This window comes from Phaseolus vulgaris, chromosome 6, assembly GCF_000499845.2.
Source record: "Phaseolus vulgaris cultivar G19833 chromosome 6, P. vulgaris v2.0, whole genome shotgun sequence".
Lineage (NCBI taxonomy): Eukaryota > Viridiplantae > Streptophyta > Magnoliopsida > Fabales > Fabaceae > Phaseolus > Phaseolus vulgaris.
This window is the reverse complement of record NC_023754.2, coordinates 29,060,545-29,082,199: the sequence shown is the minus strand read 5'-3', so window position 1 is coordinate 29,082,199 and position 21,655 is coordinate 29,060,545. Positions and strand designations below refer to the sequence as shown.

The 21,655-nt window shown below is 33.9% G+C and overlaps 4 protein-coding genes and 1 non-coding gene across 6 annotated transcripts; 2 read left to right on the top strand and 3 right to left on the bottom strand.

The window, feature by feature from the left end:
* Positions 1-925: 925 nt before the first annotated feature.
* LOC137832644 (uncharacterized) lies at positions 926-3,504 on the bottom strand. Its single transcript, XM_068640926.1, has 6 exons — positions 3,038-3,504; positions 2,790-2,969; positions 2,542-2,623; positions 2,273-2,380; positions 1,976-2,134; positions 926-1,365 (listed from the first exon to the last, which is right to left on the bottom strand). Exons 1-6 carry the CDS (start codon positions 3,287-3,289, stop codon positions 1,169-1,171), a joined length of 978 nt encoding a protein of 325 aa, XP_068497027.1. The 5' UTR covers positions 3,290-3,504; the 3' UTR covers positions 926-1,168.
* Positions 3,505-5,559: 2,055 nt separating this feature from the next.
* On the bottom strand, positions 5,560-5,640 carry LOC137833785 (small nucleolar RNA R38). Its single transcript, XR_011084833.1, has one exon. It is a non-coding gene; the product is annotated as a small nucleolar RNA R38 (small nucleolar RNA).
* A 277-nt stretch (positions 5,641-5,917) lies between these two features.
* LOC137832645 (large ribosomal subunit protein uL24z-like) lies at positions 5,918-6,549 on the bottom strand. Its single transcript, XM_068640927.1, has one exon. It carries the CDS (start codon positions 6,469-6,471, stop codon positions 6,031-6,033), a length of 441 nt encoding a protein of 146 aa, XP_068497028.1. The 5' UTR covers positions 6,472-6,549; the 3' UTR covers positions 5,918-6,030.
* Positions 6,550-7,677: 1,128 nt separating this feature from the next.
* Positions 7,678-9,896, top strand: LOC137832643 (endonuclease 1). Its single transcript, XM_068640925.1, is given in 10 exon segments — positions 7,678-7,748; positions 7,751-7,911; positions 8,002-8,182; positions 8,266-8,373; positions 8,712-8,767; positions 8,860-8,943; positions 9,031-9,126; positions 9,233-9,297; positions 9,394-9,467; positions 9,584-9,896. Coding segments are annotated over 10 exon segments (987 nt in total). The 5' UTR covers positions 7,678-7,711; the 3' UTR covers positions 9,709-9,896.
* Positions 9,897-11,853: 1,957 nt separating this feature from the next.
* On the top strand, positions 11,854-16,612 carry LOC137832642 (lysine histidine transporter-like 8). Of its 2 annotated transcripts, none has more exons than XM_068640924.1 (6): positions 11,854-12,312; positions 13,504-13,894; positions 14,681-14,814; positions 15,084-15,511; positions 15,602-15,733; positions 15,854-16,612. In XM_068640924.1, the coding sequence occupies exons 2-6, from the start codon at positions 13,521-13,523 to the stop codon at positions 16,337-16,339; spliced, it is 1,554 nt and encodes a 517-aa protein (XP_068497025.1). In that variant the 5' UTR covers positions 11,854-12,312; positions 13,504-13,520; the 3' UTR covers positions 16,340-16,612. The 2 variants fall into 2 exon arrangements, with proteins under 2 accessions (XP_068497025.1, XP_068497024.1); XM_068640923.1 differs by having other exon boundaries at positions 11,862-12,312; positions 13,501-13,894.
* Positions 16,613-21,655: the final 5,043 nt, after the last annotated feature.

Here is a 21,655-nt window from a genome sequence, read left to right as displayed (position 1 = left end):
TATTTAGATTTTTAGTCCAGGTTGGATTGAATTTAATTTAATAAAAGAAATGCAAAAAGTTAATCCAAGCTAATCTTCCAATTTAGCTTAATAATCAATAATAAATATGTATGAAGCCTTCCTCGAAAACCTCGGATTGTGTTGAAGGTTGAAAAGCTTTCAGATTGTGAAGTAGCATATGTTCTTAAATGGATTATTACGAATACTCTGAAATATGTATGAAGCCTTCCTCGAAAACCTCGGATTGTGTTGAAGGTTGAAAAGCTTTCAGATTGTGAAGTAGCATATGTTCTTACAACAAGGACCAAGAACACTAGAATCAGGTTGACAAGATTAACTCTTATACAAATCTTCCGAACTTTGGGCTGGACTCTCTCGGTCTCTTCTCACATTGGGTGCTCTAGGCTTCTCCTCAAGGTAGATGCTCTCGGCTTCTCTTTCGGCTAAGTGTTCTCGACTTCTCCTTTGGCTAAGTGCTCTCGGCTTCTCCTTTGGCTAGGTGCTCTCGGCTTCTCCTTCAGCTAGGTACTCTCGGCTTCTTCTCGGGTTGGGCTCTCACGGCTTCTACTCAAGTTGGGCTCTCGGCTTCTTCTCCTCACAGGTGGGTGTGTGTACCTGGAAGGCACTCCGATGCCTTAGATATAGTTTTATGTTCATCAGATAAATTGAATCTCCCTTACCTCTAGAGTTAACCTCTATTTATAAGGCTCTCTTATTGGGCTTAAGAGTTACTTGGGTCTTTTCTTTTTGCACCTAACATTTTGAAAACACACACCTGTATATTTGGGTCCATCTTATAGGCTTTGCATAATCACTAATTTAATTTTACTTATTTATTTTTTATATTTAACCTTTCGGCCGAGACTTTCGGTTGACCTTTCGGCCGAGACTTTCGGTACAACCTTTCGGTTGACATAGACAGTACAGCATACAATAACTAATCACATTTAATAACATGCAGATTAAAATGCATTTGTAGCGTGAACATGCAGATTAAAATGGGTTTACAGGTAGGATTGTTGAAATGAACACAAATCAATTCGTGCTTATTAGAAAGCAACGAAATCACATTTAATAACTTTAAAGCACAATCTTATTAGAAAGTTGAGATCATCACAACGAAGTCCAAACACAAGATTCAAACACATGAACTTCAGTATGACAATGATCATGGCACAAGCAATATCTTCCCAAAATGCTCGCTGCTTTCCATAAGCTGGTGAGCTTCCGCAGCTTCGGCAAGAGGGAAAGATTTGTAGACCACAGGCTTAACCTTTCCTTCAGCAATGGCAGGCCAAACGTTCTTCTCCACTTCGCTAATAATTAGGGCTTTATTTTCAACACTTCTATTACGCAAGCCAGCCCCTGAACATATGAGATGCACAAAGTTGTAGATCGTATCATACTATATAGAAGAGCTCAAGAGCTCACATAAGTAATGAAAAGTTTGCTGTCCGAGCGTAGGTTTCTGTTAACATTGGAAAAAGGCTACTATAGGTTCATAAAAGTAACAGCCATTGAGTTTATGTATCCTAATGGGTTTTTCAAACAGCTTAATGCTTCCTCATACAAAACTAAGTTTCAATAAGATCAAAAGAAGTAGAAATTCAAAAGGGGTGTGCCTATTCTTGATGCATGTAAGTCTGGAAGGAAAGTAACCACAGTGATAAACAACTCGAAAAAATAAAAACTTGAAGAAGCACCTATACAGAAATGCAGAAAAATATAGCAGTAAGAGTGTGCTAAAAAGCATTTACAATTCCCTCACTGTTTTCCCAACTACCCAAAATTTAGAATTTCATAAATTGCTTTGCATTTTAGTAATTATTCCGAGACTTTTTTCTTTAACTTTTTATTTGTCAACATACAAGATTTAGCACAATGTTTATACTTGCACAGACAAATGTTTACATTAGAAACTGAATTTGAGCAAGAGAATATATTAAAAAAGGGTATATTCCCAAGTTTGCAATACCTTGTACTGTGAGACGCTTAGCGAGTAAAGGGCGGAGATCTATTTGTGTAGTAACCCCACCTTGAAAGCCAATAATAAAAAGCCTTCCATCCAAATTCAAGCTATCGATATTCTTTTGATAGTAGGATGCTCCCACACAATCAAGAATAACATCAACACCTACAACCACAAATCAATTACACTGTTACAACATGCTTCTCTATAGCACAAGTAACAACAAACATTAGAGGTACTACTACATAAATATTAAAGGTCAAGGAATACAGAAAGTCACATCATGCAAGCAAGAGATAATACCTTGTCCACCAGTTTCCTCCTTTACCCTGGCAACAAAGTCTTCTGTTTTGTAATTGATGGCCACATCAGCCCCAATACTCTTGCAAAAACCTAGCTTCTCCTCATTCCCTGTCAAGCAATATCTAGTCTAGAATAAAATTTGGGGAAACATTGCTTGGAATTTCAATAAACCAGATGGGACATTTTCACTAAATAATATATCAGAAAGACATTTTCCATATGTTGAATACATCGGAAAGAGACTATTGTTGAATAAAGGGGTACCGAACCTGCAGTAACAAATACTCTTGCCCCTCGATACTTGGCTATCTGAATTGCAAATGTACCAATTCCACTAGAACCTCCATGAATCTGAGAGAGATATATAATAAATTGAAGTTAACATAACACTAAAAAAGTTAGCAAATTGGGTCATCAGATATCTTTTAGGTAAGATCCAGTGAAAAAGCTCGCGTGGTCAAGCTGATATAATGATAATAATAATAATAATTTAGAATATAGAGTATGATGAAAATACCAACAGGGTTTCCCCTTGAGATAAACGACTCGTCATGAAAACAGTGGACCACACAGTGCATGCGACCTCAGGAAAACTAGCTGCATCAGTGAGTGAAACACCTTGTGGAATCGGAAGCACTTGCCCGGCGGGAACAGCAACTTTCTCGGCATAACCTCCTCCGGCGAGAAGAGCACAGACCTGTGAATTAATAATTTTGAGTGACAGTGAAAGAGTAACAGAAGAAAAGGGAATTAGGTTAGGAGTACCCGGTCGCCGATTTTCCAGTTGGAAACGTTTTTACCGACGGATAGGACAGTTCCGGAACATTCGAGACCCAGGTAAGGACTGGCACCTTTAGGGGGAGGGTGGAAGCCCTTCCTCTGAAGGGTATCGGCTCTATTAAGGGCAGTAGCGTGGACTCCGATGAGAACCTCGTTGTCTTGGAGTTGGGGATCTTCAACTTCTTGAAGCTGCAGCACTTCAGGACCCCCCGGAGTAGTTATCACTACGGCCTTCATCTTCAAGCTTTTTAGACACACCCTCTCTCTCTCTCTCTCTATTCCCCTATACAAGATTTATACAACATCATACATCAAATGTTATATGTCGTACTACCAAAAAATAATCTTCCTATTCAATAACATCTATTAATTGTACCATTATTTTCCCACCAAAAAATTTACTCAAGGATAAATAAATTTTAAATAACTAGACCAAATCTGGATTTTTAAAAATTCAAATCCCTTACCAAAATTAATAATAAAAGTTCAGTATATAGAGATTATAACATGCCTTCATCAAAATAGACTTCAGTATAGATTTAACAGATTCCAGCACACTTCTTAGAGAAAAATTGGGGTGGGAAAGAAGAGTTTAATTCGTTAAATGCAAATGATGATGTTGGAATTTTTTTGTAATAAAGATTAAACTACTTCTTATGCCTCACCATTTCCAGAAAATTATATTCAGTTGACGTAGAATTATAAAATTCACTATACAATTTCAAGTTATAGTAATTATATTACCTTTGGTTTATATTTAATATTTTTTTTTTATAGTTGCCTATTTATTTAAATAGCCAACAATTGTCATTGTCCCATTTACATGTTTAACTTGTGCTTACATAAGATTTTTTTTATGTTACATAAAGTCCATGGATTATGAGTATAAATTTCTGTAATTAGGTGCATACAAGGATTCTCGGCACCAAACTCCAATTATTACAGTACCAATATAAAAAATGTTGCCTTTGACAGAGGCAAACAAAGAGCCACAACTAGAAGATTAAACGCCTCAACTTGAAATTAGTGCAACATCTCAACAAAATAGATTCTATGTACGAGTAAAATTACAAGAAATACAATCACGAAATAATCCATACACTTTACACAAAAATACTAACATATATTAACTTACATAAAATTATAGAATTTCCTATTTATTATTAAATACGATGGTATAATAATTATACAAACTACATTTTTAAAAAATGCGTCAACTAATTAACAATATTACTTTTTTAAACTACATCAATCATCCTACAAGAAAAAGGAAAAAAAATCTACTAAATTGGTCGAATATTAATTATACCAATACTCGAACAGATACCCTGGTTTACAAAAACAAAGAGATAGAAACTTAGGATGTTGTAAGAAACATTTGATTGAAATTAAATGGTTTAGAGTGCATAAGATTATTAATGAACTAAAATAATTCAAAAAATACAAAATAGTTTAGAAAATGAAATTTGTTTATTAAATTATTTAAAAAAAACATCTAATTTCCAAAATAAGCAAATTTAAAATAATATCGACTCATTTTTTTATCAAAAAAGCTTATTTTAGAGAATTAAAACAAGACAGTTACCAATTATTTTGGTAATTTAAAAATTGAATTAAGAAAGCAGTGCACCACTTTGAATAATATAACAATATAATTCGAAACAAAACAAATACCACTACACGTCACTGCTCAGAATAGATTTACGTCTTATGAAAAACAGAGATTCTCAATTGAAATAATTTGAATGGTAAAAGACATGATGGAGTGTTTTTGCCAGGAGTTTCAACACCACAAAGAAAATATTACTTCACTGGAGAATAGGGAGAAAAATAAACAATATACACAAAGGATCACTTCAATTTCTTCATAAAACCAAATCAAGTAAACAGCCCTAGAGACAAGAACCTCATTCGCGTCAAAAAAGAAGTGAAAGGATTTTCTAAAAGACTTTCAAATACTTGGGAAACTAAATATTGGGTGACAAGTGAAAGGATTTTCTAACAGATTCGACAATATTCTTTAAAATATATTAGACTTTAAATACAAAAACTATGCGAGAAATTCATGTAGGTATAGATAGAATTTTCATATTTTAACCAGATTAATAGAACAATGAATACCCAAAAAAAAATCAGTATAACAGTTATATTACGCATTCATGAGCATTGGTAAGGATGCTTAGCAACAACTGTTGTCAACATTACGGTGCATCAAATCAGTCGAACAACTTCAAACTAAGTAACCCATCACACAAAATTCAAAAAAGAAAGAGACATGACAGCATATCAATACCAAAGATTAAAACCTAAGTCGTGATGATACGACTTCACAATATCCAGCTTAATAAAAACAACGTTGAATTTCATAAATAATAGACAACTTTGAAATAAACTTGAAAACATAATCACCAACCGTCTTTCATACACAAAGCGCACAAATTAGATCAAACAATATATTAATCAAAACAACTACTCAAATTGCAATAACTTAACATTAACCATAACAGTGCGGGTCAGATTACAAGTTTTCAGCACCTGCTACATCAGACAGGGATAACTGTAAATTATTGATCTCATCATCCACAGCACTGTATGAAAAGTCCAATAAAACAAATAAAAATAACAACAATTTGAAACAAAAGATATCCAACATTGCCAGATGTTATTCCAGAGCTAAATTTCGAAAGATATTAACCCTTGCATATTCTAACTACAAAAAAACACAATTGCGCAATAGATATTCTCGTGCTAAAACTAGGTCCAACTATTCAACAGTCATTGAAGTTCAAAATTGAAACAAACGGAAATGCAAGCAAAATCATTGACGGATAGAAATGGGGCGGGAAATATTAAGCACGTAGAAAATGACAGGGTAAAATATGGTTTGATTAACATAAGAAAACAAAAACTTTCAAAAAGGATAATGAATATTTGAGATAGGGAAACACTACAAAACCCTGGTTAATATGATAAAGAGACTAATCAACGGTTTGCATGATGTCTTCGGGAGCGAACTTGGTGCCCTTCTCCTTATCGGCAGCGGCGCGACCCTTCGCCTTGCGATCAAGAATGGCCTTGCGATCTTTGTCCAGTTTCAGCTTCGTCACCACGACCTTGGAAGGGTGGATTCCTACGTTGACGGTGGAACCGTTAACCTTCTCGCGAGTGATGCGCTCTATGTGGATGACCCACTTGCGACGGTACACTTGCGTCACCTTCCCCTCGCGTCCCTTGTACGTTCCACGCACCACCTGCACCTCGTCCTCTTTCCTCACTGGAATCGAGCGCACGTTGTACTTGGACCGGAGCTCCGCTGAGAGAGGAGCGCTCATCAGCACCCGCCGCACGCTTGACGGCGCAGTGAAGTGAGCCTTCCGGCTCTTACGGCGGCTGCTCGACACTCTTGGGTTGAACTTCATCGTCTCTCGCTCTCTCTCACTCTCTCTCACACAACCTCTTGCCGCGGCTTCCTAGGGTTTCTCTATCTTCTTCCTATTTATTGAATGTTCATATGGCTTGGTCTAGGGTTTTAATTCTTTCAATTGGGCTTCTGGGCCTTTCTGTTTTACCATGGATCCTGGGCTTGTTAAGTTCCGAGGTTGTTACATTGCAATATTGGGCTGAAACCATTTAATTTTAGTTCTTAATTTTATTGAATAATCGTGTAATTTAATAATTAAAATAGAAGAAAAAAAATGGCCGAATCATACCTTCTACTTACACAACATTAATGTGGTGAACTTTGTAATAAACATGGTATCTACTACAAACTTTTCTCTTTTCTTGACGTACACGAGAAGGTTGCGGCTACTACTCAATACCATTTTTTGCTCACAACTGCTTAACGTTAAAGAAAATATCGTGTTAACACATCACATAAAACATGGGAATAAAAAAAATACAAATATAATAAATTAGATGACCTGAGACACTTCTCTTAAATATCGGATACACGAATCGGACACCAACACTCTATAACACTCGTAGAACACGTATCGGTGAAATCTACGATTCAAAAATTATTTGTTGAATTTCTGAGAATTCTAACACGAATTTAACATAATTTAAAAAAAAATAAATACATTAAATTTTCTAAAAACTGTAAATTTTTATTATGATTATAAAAATATTTTTTTCTTAAAAAAAACTGAAATATACTTGTGCACATAAATCTTTCTTTATTGTCAATTTATATAATTTATAATTATATAATATATAAATTTTTGTTTGTGTTCTATGTTAGAGATTATCGGTATCTATGTAGTATAAATGTCTGTATCACTGTTTGTGATACATAGGATGACATGCAAAATAGTAATAGAGTAATGTTTGATTAAAAAGAGAAAAGGAATGATATTGAAAAAACATCTTTGTATACTCTATATAAAAATTTACATATGTATCTTTCAAAAATGCAAATTAACAATAAAAACGCATGTGATAGATCGTGGAGTGAAAAGTATTAACGTATTGCTTGGTTGTGGGTAGCAGTGTGCTACAAGCAAAAAACTGAAAACTCTTTGCATATAACGCCCCACCTTGCTTGTACTTCAACTAAACTTGGACATACTTTTAAAATAGATAGTGAAATCTTGCACTCAATCAAAACCATGTTACGTGTGTCTTTCAAGATTCAATCCATAGAGATATATAGATGTAATGTTCCATGATGAAGAAAGCAAAGCATGTAAAGTTAGTGGAAAAGGGAATCTAGTGAAGAGATGGGTAGACTTAGAGGTTTGTGGGTGTCTCTTGTTCCATTTGGATTTCTCTTGTTCTTTAGTTCACCTTTCATCCGAGTCCCTACTGCCCTTGCCTGGAGCAAAGAGGGTCATGTCATCACATGCCAAATTGCACAGGTAAAACTCATTTTCAATTCCCACCACTTCGCCACCAACACAACATAGTACATATCTTGGAGATATTAACGTTTGGTGTTTGATAAGTAGGCACTTTTAGAGCCTGAGGCTTCAGAAGCAGTGTCTCGTTTGTTACCTGAGTATGTTAAAGGTAACTTATCAGCCCTCTGCGTGTGGCCTGACCAAATTAGAAACTGGTACAAATATAGGTGGACAAGTCCTCTTCATTTCATTGACACACCGGATAATGCTTGTTCTTTTCAGTATTCAAGTAAGCACTGCTTATATATATATGCTAATTCTCCTTGTCACTTTCAATATCATGCTATAATTTGATTTTGTTTCTTACCATAGGGGACTGCCATGATTCCCATGGCGTGGAGGATATGTGTGTTGCTGGTGCTGTCAAAAATTTCACTTCTCAACTCATGCATTACAGAGAGGGGACATCTGATGGGAGATGTAAGTACTAAAATTTCTTAACTCTTTTTATCCTCAACAATTTAAATTTTGTTGGAGATCACAATTAAAGATCAGAGTCATATTTCGAGATTATCTTAACGAATGTTTGGTGGTTATCCTCATTATCAAACTGTTATGGACAACCCATAAATATATTGTTTTACAAAACTATCCTAGCAAGTGTTTAGTAAACTTATCAGACCACTCGATTCGTTAAGTGGTTATCAGACCACTCGTTATCGAATCATTGTCCACCTAATAAGAGTTCTTTTTCTCCTCACTATCCGGATTTTTAAACAGAACAACCAAATTTATTAATTCAATGCCTTATCTTACAGATAATATGACTGAGGCGTTGCTGTTCTTGTCACACTTCATGGGAGATATTCATCAGGTATGTGAAAAGCTTTTCAAAGTCTTGTCGAGTTTCTTACATACCTTTTCACCATTTCCTTCAACAAAACCTTTGGGGACATTTCTTTTAAGCCAATGCATGTTGGATTCACCACTGACGAAGGAGGAAACACGATAGAACTACGCTGGTTTAGGCACAAATCTAATCTGCACCATGTATGCTCCAACTTCAACTTCATCTCCATTTAGTATTCACAAATTACTTGCATGCGTTAAACTATTAATTTGGTTGTCTATCATTAGGTGTGGGACAGAGAAATTATTCTCACTGCACTAGCAGACTATTATGAAAAGGATGCGAGCCTCCTTCTCCAAGACATTGAGAGGAACTACACTGATGTAAGGCTAAATTTGTCAGACATCTTTCCTAGTATTTATCAAACACATGAATTCTTTGATTGACTTTAAATGAAATCAACAAAATAATTTGTCTTGTTGAATACAGGGAATCTGGGCTGATGATATTTCATCTTGGAAAAATTGTAATGATATCTCTGAGTGTGTAAATAAGTGAGTTCTTCTCCCTTTCTATTATCTTCAGCTCCCATTTTATCTTCTCCTGTGGCTGTTAATGCTGACGTTCCTCATGGTTTTGGAATCATATAGTTGGGCCAAAGAGAGCATAGAAATTGCTTGCAAATGGGGTTATGAAGGTGTTAAACCTGGAACAACTCTGGCAGGTAACCCATTTCACCAACCATGAATTCAACCAGTTAATAAAGGAAATAGTTAGATTAGATCCTAAATAGCTCATTAGAAAGTTGAAGGATTTTGTGTGCATGTGATGCTTTTGTAGATGATTACTTTGACTCAAGGATGCCATTTGTGATGAAACGAATTGCTCAAGGTGGAATTCGATTGGCCATGATTCTAAACAAGGTGTTTGCTGACTCTGAAGAAGGATTTGAAACAGCAACGTAGGAAGATAGACACATCCACACAAAGTTGTTCAAAATTTGTTAATTAGAACATCATCAATTACTTTGTTTATTCTCAATTGTTACTCATTAGCCCATTGCATTTCTGACTATGACCTCCCTCTGTTGTAAATAATTTAACAATGTACCAAATTAAAGGTTGTCATGATGACCAAAGTAGTTATTTTTTTATTTCGACATTGTCATCAAAAGATTTTTTTTTTCATAAAAATGTATTATTTTAAAATATTATATTATTTATTTACTTATTTTTAAATAATATAAACCATGTTTAAAAGAGACCATTTTCTATTTTTTGAAATAATGTTATATTTTAAAACATGACTAGAAAAGTCAATTTTTGTTTAAATCATGCTTTACCGCACAATAAAAATAAAGAAAAAATAATGTTCTAAAATAATTGACTTAGTAATGGGATACTTTATGACATCACTAAGAACCCGAAACTTGGCAAAACGTGGTAAAAAATTATTAAACTCACATTTTTTCTATATTAGTATTTTTTAAAATTAAACTCAAATGGTTAAAAAAAGTTCCTAGTTAATCTGAATCCAAAATTGTGCTACATTTTGGACCGTAACCTACGGGGCTGAGAGTGGCTTTGGGCTTAGCTTTTAACTTTGAAATGAAAACATTTTTGTACGCAAACCCTTGCCTTATCAAGTTTATCTAACGTCCCACACTTCCTAAAAACGATCCTACGTATTTAACACTTTTTTTTCCTATTGATGTCATAATTGATTTTATACTTCATATAATTCATTCCAAACAAATTAATCTATATTCAAAAGCATACTAAAAAGTATAAAACTATATAAATTAATAAATCACAAATAAATTATGTATTTTTATAAATACATCTTTCCAATCTACTATAAATTTACCGATATTACTTTTACATTCTAGTAATTATTTGAATAAATATCAACATTCATATCTAATACTGTTTTAAAAGTTGTATACATGTATATACCGATAATAAAATAGAGTGAGAGAGAGATGAAGATAAAAACAAAAAGGAGTGTGAAAGGATAGAATGAATCGTAGAAAATAGTATCATATAGTCTCTTAGCAAACACAAATTAAGAGGGGTGGGGTTACTTCAGTTAAAAGAAACCTAGTTTAAATAATTGATCACATTTAATATTTTTAAGATATTAAATAATTGAATATATATTTGTATCGGTCCTGGAAGATAAATGTCATGCTAACAGTTCCCTAATTAAATTTTCTGTGAAAAATAATCTTTAAAAATAATTGGGTGCTTGCATATATAAATATATGATATTTGATAAATATATACCGAATTTTCTTTATAATTGGTATGAAATAAGTTGTACGTAAAGTAAATGAACTTTTGATTGAGCAATTAACATAAAAAAACATTTATGAAAAATAAACATAGAACAGCATGATGGTATTAGTTTCATGCTTAATGTGTTGGTGGTACCAAATGATAGCAAAAAAATGATGTTGAGTCACACGCCAAGCCCAACATAGGTGACACGTGGAAGATGGGTGTTGGTTAATTTGTGACAAATATTCTCTATCCTCCCATGCTCTTTTACCGTCTTACTTTCACTATTCCAAGGTTTTCTCTGTCTGTCACTGCACTCTTTTTAATCTTATTTTACTTTTTATGCTTTCTTTCACACCATTTTTTATAAATATATAAATAAGTAAACAGTCTTGTAAATTCTGTAATAATTATTGTATTCATAATATTAATTTTATCTCATATTTATAACTATAACATAAATTTATTATTTGATTTTTATTAAGTAGAAGTATGTTGTAAATATAAATAAATGATTTAGTTTGTTACTAGTTTAGTTTTGAACATAAGAATAAGAAGATTGATTGATTAAGGTTTTGAATTAAAGACATGAAGTAACATGAATGATTGAGTCCCATTCCGTATAATGTAGCACTGTTAGCTACCTAGCTAGCATTCCTGCATTCACTTCACTTCACTTTGACATTGATTCAGTGGGCCCAGAAACCAACTCAGGGCCTGGACCCAATCGGAGCCGTCAATATGTCCACGTGGCCCACCATGTGAGTGATCGACGGCCACGCTGGCTCCTCATGCATTGCATTCTCTTCCTTTCGGCTACTCTGTGTCCCCACCAACACAACACCCACTGTGGCTGTCTCTGCAACGCTCTCAAAGGCAACGCAATCAAAGTGAGAGTGAGAGACATGAACCAAGGACCATTCTCTTTTTTTCTTCTTTTTCCTCAAACAAAGTAAAGAAAGTCATGAACCATTATGGTTTCTCGTACCAACGTCATTTTTTCTCTCTCTCTTTTTTAAATAGCCGCACTTCGAGACAGACAATGGGATACACCATCGATCACTACTCCCAAAGTAAGTTTTTTAAAGGTGTTTGCAGAAGATTAGTTGAGGGAAGGAAGAGGAACTCAATCACTGAGTTCTTCATCAAGAACACCCTGTTCCTCATATTTTCTCCTACCATCTCCTGCTTTCTTTCGAGTTAGGACTCTCAGTCGTAGCTTCTTCTTCTTGTCATCCAAGTTCCTTCGCTTTCGTTACCACCTTATTGCTTTGGTGGGTGTATATCAAGGTATTAAATTTATTTACTTTCGCGGTGCTGCATGTTTCATTTGTTCTTGGTTCAGGCATCCTCAAAAAAACTGCTTGCTTCCTGGCTAGTCTTTTTGTGTCGTCTTGCATTCATTTCTCATTACATTAGTGTCTGGTTCTCTTCTTCATGGTCACTATGTTTCTTTCTGGTTTTGGAGTCATATCTTTGACATACCCTGTTTGGCCTTGTGAGTTCACAATCACATCGTGTGTGTTGGTTGTTGGTAAATCGACAGAAAAACGAAAACCCAAGTGAAACAAGATCTGGAAGACTGTTAGATTGACAAAACTCGTCTTTATTACAACCATTTGGTGGAATGTTATTCCTATTGAAGTTTTGTTGATGATTAATCTCCATCGAAAAATCGAACTAACTGTAATGGGATGTTCTGTGTTTTTTCTGTTGTAAGGCTCAAACCGAGACCTTGAAAAACATTTAGTTTTTAGCTATTGTCTTATGGGATTTGCAAAATCCCCATGTGAGCTTTCTGCACTGGCTCTCGTGTATCTCACTTCCTTTCACACCAAAGTTTGTTTTAGATTTAAGAACCTGACAGTAAAAACATGTTTCCTCTTAGCTCTGCCTCTTAATTGCACAAATCCAAAGTGAGTTCAGATTCTTTCACAAGTGTGTAGTTTTTGTTAACCCAGTTAAAGGAGTGTGCCTGGATATGACTTTTTACACAAAACTACGAACATGGATAACTTCATAAGCTTAGCTCCATTGTCTTGTGATTAACCGAGGAGCCCCGTGAGCAGATTTGGTTTCAATATGTTGTTCTGTTTCATGACAAATTGAGGTCCTCCTTTAATTAATGTCGGGAAGCTACTGTTAGCAATTGTGAAAGCTCTTGGTTATTACGGATTAACCTTGTAACCATGATTAATTAATTTGTTTTCTATAACATTTTGGTCAATAAAGTATACTACTTTGGTGAGTTTTGTCCAACAAGATTTTATAGAACTTTTGACAACTAAGAAAGAAAGAGCGTGCGCATTATTTTCATGATATCATAACAATGTCCCCATTACCATCAAGAGGTTTTCTTTCCCTTTATTCCAATACAAGGCAAAGTATGTTATATGCATAAAGTATAAACCAAAGCAAACACACTTCCACCTTATATACATGTGTGTGTGTCTTAGAATTTTTAATTTTTTTGTTAAGGAGGTGGAGTGATATATAAAATGGAGGAGAGACCAGAAACAGAACTGATATCTATACCGGCGACACCGAGGGTGTCAACGCCGGAGATACTGACACCGTCGGGGCAGAGGTCACCAAGAGCAGCATCAAAGGAAGGAAAATCATGGACCCCAACCTCTTTCATATCACCAAGGTTTCTGAGTCCAATAGGTACACCAATGAAGAGAGTGCTGGTAAACATGAAGGGTTATTTGGAGGAGATGGGACACCTTACCAAGCTCAACCCTCAAGATGCTTGGCTTCCAATCACTGAGTCTCGCAATGGAAATGCTCACTATGCAGCATTCCACAACCTCAATGCTGGTGTTGGCTTCCAGGCCCTCGTTTTGCCCGTTGCTTTTGCTTATCTTGGCTGGTATCTATCTATCTATCTTTCCTAGCTATTCACCACGTTGAATTACATTCTTCATTTGTTCAACTGCAGTGAGATATCAACATTTCTGTTGTGAAACAGCATGCATTTCAGTCTACTTAGTTTGATGCTGTTTTGTAAGATAACAGCACGCATTTGTGACTAAAGTTTATGTTTATTTATTTCCAATATGAAGGAATATCCCATGCTTTAATTTGTAATGTGCATGCGAATTCTGTTTGTTTTCTTTCCCTTTTATTTCTAGGCAGAATGGTTACTTTCATTTTCTAAAAAAAAGAAAAATTTGTCTCTTGTCATGGCCCTAGCTAGGCATGAAAATAAGGTCATTTTGAATTGCTGTGGGGCATGATGCCTTTTACAAATATCAAAGTTCATCTGAGATTTGATTGGTTGAATGGAAAGAATTTCAAAGAGGAATCATGATGCTTGCCAATTTGGCCCTTTATTTTTGCTTTTCCCAAAGTTCAATTAAAAAATTACCCTTGTATAGGGAACAGTTATAATTTTGTCCATATTATCTATTTTTGGTGATAGAGGGGGCCCTGATGTTGGTCATTCAATTGATTCGTGAATGTATCTTTTTATCATAATTTCCATTTACTATTACTGTTCTGGAACCACTTTTCCTGTCCTTTGACCATGTTTCCAATTTCTAGACATCTAATATTAAAAGTATATGATACGGATTTTGTCCAATTGAGTTTATTAGAATGTTTGCACGAAATAATAGTGTATAGAAAATATTTCAGCCTTCTTGATATTTTGCAGGAGTTGGGGAATTCTCTCTTTAACCATAGCATATTGTTGGCAACTTTACACGTTATGGATTTTGGTTCAGCTTCACGAAGCAGTTCCAGGTAAAAGATACAACAGATATGTGGAGCTAGCACAAGCAGCATTTGGTAAGTTTGCTTTGCCTTTGAGTACTTTTTCTAGCTAGCTGATGTAACACAGTTAAAAGAAGCTACCTAATTAACAATGTAGAACTGCTTTGTAACATGGTTGGTTCATATATGTCCTTAAAACCTGCGTTTTTTACCTCGTTGAACTTGTTGCTACTTCAACTAGAATCAAACTTTAGTTTAGACGCATTTAACTGTCCTAGAGCTTGAATTGCGTAATTTGAAAAGGATACAAGATTCTATTTTTGTGTATATTCCTTATTTTGCAGGGGAAAGACTAGGAGTGTGGCTTGCTCTCTTCCCAACTGTTTATTTGTCAGCAGGAACTGCAACAGCTTTGATTCTTATTGGAGGCGAGACCATGAAACTGTTCTTCCAAATAGTTTGCGGACCCACTTGTACTTCAAATCCTTTAACCACAGTGGAGTGGTACTTGGTTTTCACTTCTCTATCCATTGTCCTGTCCCAGCTTCCAAACCTCAATTCAATTGCAGGACTTTCACTCATAGGGGCTGTGACAGCCATAACATACTCCACCATGGTCTGGATCCTCTCTGTAAGCCAACAAAGACCCCCTTCCATCTCCTATGAACCCCTATCATTGTCACAACCTTCTGCTTCTGTGTTTCTTGCCATGAATGCACTTGGAATTATAGCCTTTTCTTTCAGAGGCCACAATTTGGCACTAGAAATTCAGGTACTTGTGACTTGGCTATAAAAAAAATTCTCCCTTTGTTTTTTATAGTTTCTGCATAGTTAGTGAAGATGTGTTCTCTGTTTCCTTCAGTCCACAATGCCTTCAACTTTTAAGCACCCGGCTCGTGTGCCAATGTGGAAAGGTGCCAAGGTTGCTTATTTCTTCATCGCAATGTGCCTCTTCCCAATTGCTATTGGTGGGTTTTGGGCCTATGGAAACCAAGTAAGTTAACTGAATACTAGAATCATAATGATGAAGAACACGAGTGATTTTGATATGCAATAGGATTTGATGATGATGTTGATTAATACATTGTGACCATGTTGGATTATTTTGTTACAGATGCCTCCGGGAGGGATTCTGACTGCATTGTATGCATTTCACAGTCATGACATCTCAAGAGGAATCCTTGCCTTGGCCTTCCTTCTTGTGGTGTTTAACTGCTTGAGCAGTTTCCAGATATACTCAATGCCTGCTTTTGACAGTTTTGAAGCTGGTTACACGAGTAGGACAAACCGTCCATGTTCCATTTGGGTGAGATCAGGTTTTAGAGTGTTCTTTGGATTTGTGTCCTTCTTCATCGGAGTGGCGCTTCCCTTCCTCTCAAGTCTTGCTGGTCTGTTAGGAGGACTCACTCTTCCAGTGACTTTTGCATATCCTTGCTTCATGTGGGTGCTCATAAAACAGCCACCAAAATATAGCTTCAGTTGGTACTTCAACTGGATTCTGGGGTGGCTGGGGGTTGGTTTTAGCTTGGCATTTTCCATTGGAGGCATTTGGAGCATTGTGAATGATGGGCTCAAACTAAAATTCTTTAAACCCAGTTGAATTTTCAGTTATAAGAGTCAAGAAAGTGCACATGATGAACACTACTATATAAATGCTGCTCTTTAGGCGTAGACTTTGGTGTTGTCTTTGTGAAAAATAGTGCTAAGTGGAAAGCCATGAATGAAGAGAATCAACCCTTGCCTTCATCTGCTTCTGTCATTATATTTACAATTTTTGTAGAGACTTCCCCCAACAAGAATCGTCAAGCCTTTCAAGTTCAAAGTTGTAACACCTGCAGTTTCAAAAAAGTTTATTTATAGCTTCTTTCCCATATCTTATTTCTTTTAATCTTTTTACTTTTTACTCTTTACTATTGATTCCCGATTGGTAATGTATATATACCCGTAATTAGGTAGTATATTAATTAAATTCAAAATTATTCTATAAGTTAAAAAAATATTTATATTTAAATAATTTTTATTATTAATAAAAAATTATAAATATTTTAAATTAGTATTTTAGTATTAGGTACTAAATATTTTATATTTTTTTTTATATTCTATGAATTTGTATTTATAAAAAATTATAAATATTTTAAATTATTATTTTATTATTAACTATTAATATTTTAATTATTAACTAATTATCTAATTTAATTTAATTAATATGATGATTAATTATTTTTTTGTCGTGTTTAATAATTTTTTGTATATTCTTTTATATTTATATCTATTTAAGTGATGAAAATTTAATAAAAAATATATTTCTAAAGATCTATTTTTTACTTCAACGTTGATCAAAGTGAGTATAGAATTTAAGAAAGATTAATAAATATTAATGTTGTGGTTGAATTACTCTGAAATTAATTTTGATATATCTTTTAATTAACTAATGGTTGATGGCTTAACAACAAGATTTTATGTTTTATCACTAGAAATCAATTACTTGAATATTTTTTAAATTCTTCTTTTTATTCGGGGAAGTAATTTTTTAGCACTTCGCTCATAGCATTAAATTTGTTAAACGATTTTTCAAATTTTAGGTTAATTTCAACTAATTTCAATATATAAGTGATGCATTTTAGAGTCATGATAATACTGAAAAATAATCGCGTTTGTTAATTGATTTTGCAAAACAAAACTCCTGCAGAAGGAAATGATATGTTCATATTTCAATATGTTGTGTATGTGGAATAAAAGCAAATGGGGAATAGAGAGTAGTGGCTTTTAATCAACCATTTAAGGGAAAGCCAAACAACAAATTGAAACTTAGATTTAATTTGTAAAGAAAATTTAAGTTTGAATCATTATTCAATCTATAGCTTAATTAAAATGTTAAGTTTATATATCACATTAAAGTTCAATGCTCCTTACTTCTTCTATTACACATAAAGAAGTTAAAGAAGTAAATCATGAAGAAATATTGAAAATTGTACTTCAAGTTCAAATGTAATTGAGATTTGTTTTAGCCATTAAGTTAATTATGGATCAATTATGTCTTCTTCAATTATGTTTATTATAAGAACTTCAAAAGAAAGTAAAAACAGAATTTTAGTAAAATGAAAGAGTGATTCAAATTGAGGTGAAAGAGATGATTGAATACTGGAGAGAAGAAAAAGAAGAATCAGCCATACTCATTCAGTAGCAAGTAGCACCAAACCAACAAAACGGCACACTCACAAAACAAAAAGAAAAAGAAAAACTGTACAAAGAAAAAAGGTGAGAAATTTGGCAGAGATAGTTCAGTGGGTGAAGTGAGGAGGTGCAACACATGATGCAGTGCGAGAGAAGATAGCAAAAACGGAATTGGCCAAACCCAGAACAATTGCAACCTTCACTTTTCCCCTTTTCGGAATTTGACGCCCGGAGAACCTTCTAGCCTTCATCATGCCACTTGCCATTTCAATCTCTCTCTTCTTCTTCTTCTTCTGTGTTCTGCTTCTGTGTTCTTCTTCTTCTTCTGTGTTCTGCTTCTAGAGCTTCTACCACCTTTGGGTTTTATACAGAGTCCGTGTTACAGAAATGCCCTGCGTTTGGGCTATAATTAAAAGGCATTGCCACTGCCTTTTTTGACTCTTTCTTTCACCATCCAAGACTTTCAATGGTCATCACTGTACTGCCACGCATCACTTCAATTAAATATGTGCGCATGTTCGGATTGGGTTGTTTCATAAGTGTGAACTCCAATTTCAAGAATTTTCTATCTGGAAAAGTAAAACCAAAACATGCCAACTTAACTAATTGGATGTTCTTAGACACATAATCACACTAGCTATACAATTATGACAACATTATTTTAATCAATACATTTTTTTAATCCTAGTTTGGTTGTTTTTTAAAATTTTATTGTCTTCTTCACTTGCTCCACATTCATCGTACCAACTTAATCGCAGAGCATTGTTTAAATTCCCGTTAGGAATTACTGAGTTGAATTACGTTATTTGCTCTAATAATGACTCTGAGTAACCTAGGGTAGAAAAATTCTAATACTTGGTCTTATACTTCTTTAGTATTGATATGTTCAAAATTTGATATCATTACACGATTTCAAATACAGATTTCGAATACGGATATCCACGTTAATTAGAAATTAGAGTTTTTTATAATATATAAGTGAGTATAATATATAAATGGACATAAACCTTATCTCAATGAGCTTAAGTGAACTATTTTTAAAGTAAATTTTATAATAACAGATAACAGTGAAGAAAAAATGAGATAAATTTTCTCTCTACAACCCATAGTATTTTGTAGTTTGAGGAATGCTACATGGTGGTGTTGATAAGGTGAGAGTGAGAATGGAAAGACAGTGGCTTTAATGATGCCATGTGGGGTTTGCAGTTGTGTTGTGGCACCCAATGCCACCCATATCTCTGATTCTGTTTCAGATTAGTGGGAAAATTTTAGCAAGGACGGTGGCTCTAATAATAATATAACTATGTGAAGAACGTCACTTTCTGTGTCTTTCTTTTCTGTCTCTGCAATTCACTCCTTTCACACAGACCCAGTTTTTCATAACTCTAGTTTTGAAAAGTCTGTGTCTGAAATCCTTAGATACAGCTAAAAGAGAGGGCACGTTGTTTGGTTTTGTTTTGGTAGGTAGAGCATTCAAGAAGCGTGGACTTGTCTTTTGACTCTTTTCATCTTAACCCAAAACCATAAAAGTGATAGCACGTAAAGCCAAAGCGTGTGAATGCTCATATCTTCCTTTATCAGTGTGAAATTACTTTTCTATAAAGAAGGCCCAATCTCCCTTCTTAATCATAAATTTGTATGGCTCTTTAATTCTCCTAAAGAGAATTCTGAAATTTAAATTGTGTTTGGTGCTTCACATTTAAAGTACAAATATACTCATCCACACGTGTATAGTTATATGTGGAGATAATCTCAACCTAATGTTAACATCTCATCCTAGCTCACTCCTCCCACATATATTTAGAAGACTACACAAACAAATGAGAACATCATCTTAAACACAAGAAGCCACAGAACTTCTTCATCCATATTGCATAACAATCTACCAAATATGTTTCTCTAAGCCAGTGTAGTTACAATACGATTCCAATCCTGAATCGCTACAAAATTCTAAGAGTAAGAGAAAATTATCAGTGAGAAGAAAAAAGATTAACCATGAGTAGTAAAAAGGAAAAAAAGAAGAAGGAGAAGATGAATACGGGAAGAGAGAGAATCATAAATACTTTTTTTCCAGTTCTAATCTTACAAACTTCCTGCATACCAACTTATGTAACAATAATATTTTATATATTATTTTTTATTTTGTTTTTAATAAAAATTAATATGATCTATTAGAAAAAAAGTATTATTTAAATTAATATATAAGTGCTATTATATTTTTTAATATAAATTTAGTTATATTTAATTATTTATTTTATTTATAAAAGTTTCACAATATTATTTAAATCAGTATATATTTATTCTTATTTTTCTTATTACATTTTTTATATAAAATTTGTTGTTGTTAAGGATTCTTTTGATTTATTTGTTTTTTTTTAATTTTTAATTAATTTAAGTTTGTATTATATTCTTTATAAAAAATTATAAAAATTAATGATTATTTAAAAAAATTTGTATTTTAAGTTTTAAATTATTAAAAGTGTATCCATGCTGTTCTATGCTGAGGAAATGTCTGGGCTTGTTGCGTGGGCCTTGGGTAACAAAAAGGAGGATTTTGTATTCTGCACCCCGTGAATTTTAACCTGTACTCCCATCAGAGGCTGAACTCACAAAGTTATTTTTGGATCTAGAGTGTATATTTAGAATATAGAATCGTTATTTGAGAAATGAGAAAAACTTTAACATCATATTGTAAAAACACAAAACCTTAAGATCATTATCTTTCTAACCTAACAAGGGTAACACTATGACTATAATCTTCAAATTATGGATTTCGTTTCGATATTACCAGTAGAATCAGATTTCAAATAGCGCGGTATTCTGTGACACTTTTATCTTTTTCTTTATCGACAATAAATAATGAATAAATATGAACCATTCGAGAAGTGATCCAATCTTTATATATAAACACAACCTTTAACCTTTTTGGTTAGGCAAACTCCCAAAAATGTCTAACAAAATACACCTAGCTGACCTCAGAGAGAATCACAAAGATACGCAAGCCTACAATTAAAAAAAGTACATCATGAGACCATCCCCATACAAACCAAATGGTCAAGACACTAATCAGAAAAAAAAAAATGCAGAATGTGACTTAGATGTGACCCATATCCAAGTCTTTAATTGTACCAAAGCAAAAATTTACACTACATCCACTATACCCCTTTAAATACTACCTTAGTTCTATGCTTCCAAACCTCGTTGACTACTGCGATCCAAATCACTCTCCAAACTTCAATTAAAAAATATGAGACAGTTTTATCTTTAAAAAACATATCAATAAATTAAAAAATAAATAATATATATAAATTATTTTTAACGTCGATTTTGAGAGTATATTTAAAATATTAAAATATTTTTAAATCAAAACATCAATCGGACAATCACTATATACTAATTTGATATGATGAGTTATTGAAATGAAAAAAGTAGCATTTCTAAGACATTTGGCTTGGTTGTGTCAGTAAGATTATGAGCGACCAAAATGTTGAATGTGGATGCTTTTTCAACTTAATATATTTTCTCGTGGCCCTTCAGTGGGGGTTGTTGTCCTTAAATATTCTCAATTATTCATCCAATTGACTAAATTGATTGCTTATATTTCCGAATGCTGCAAGAGAGTGTAATCAATAAGATCCAATAATGATTACGGTTATACGCACAGAACAAAAAGTAAACAAAGGAATGTGTTTATGAGCTCATTATGACTCATTTGTTACACCTTTTTCCTTCATCATCAAAT

What these genes read in the sequence shown, in the direction of transcription:
- LOC137832642 (XM_068640924.1), top strand. Translation starts at nt 13,521, where the DNA reads ATGGAGGAGAGACCAGAAACAGAACTGATATCTATACCGGCGACACCG. An exon ending in GCTTTTGCTTATCTTGGCTG is followed by an intron (nt 13,895 to 14,680) that starts GTATCTATCTAT and finishes GATATTTTGCAG; the next exon opens with GAGTTGGGGAATTCTCTCTT. An exon ending in GCTAGCACAAGCAGCATTTG is followed by an intron (nt 14,815 to 15,083) that starts GTAAGTTTGCTT and finishes CTTATTTTGCAG; the next exon opens with GGGAAAGACTAGGAGTGTGG.
- LOC137832645 (XM_068640927.1), bottom strand. Translation starts at nt 6,471, where the DNA reads ATGAAGTTCAACCCAAGAGTGTCGAGCAGCCGCCGTAAGAGCCGGAAG.
- LOC137832644 (XM_068640926.1), bottom strand. Translation starts at nt 3,289, where the DNA reads ATGAAGGCCGTAGTGATAACTACTCCGGGGGGTCCTGAAGTGCTGCAG. An exon ending in ACTGGAAAATCGGCGACCGG is followed by an intron (nt 2,970 to 3,037) that starts GTACTCCTAACC and finishes ATTAATTCACAG; the next exon opens with GTCTGTGCTCTTCTCGCCGG. An exon ending in GGAGGAAACTGGTGGACAAG is followed by an intron (nt 2,135 to 2,272) that starts GTATTATCTCTT and finishes TTGTGGTTGTAG; the next exon opens with GTGTTGATGTTATTCTTGAT.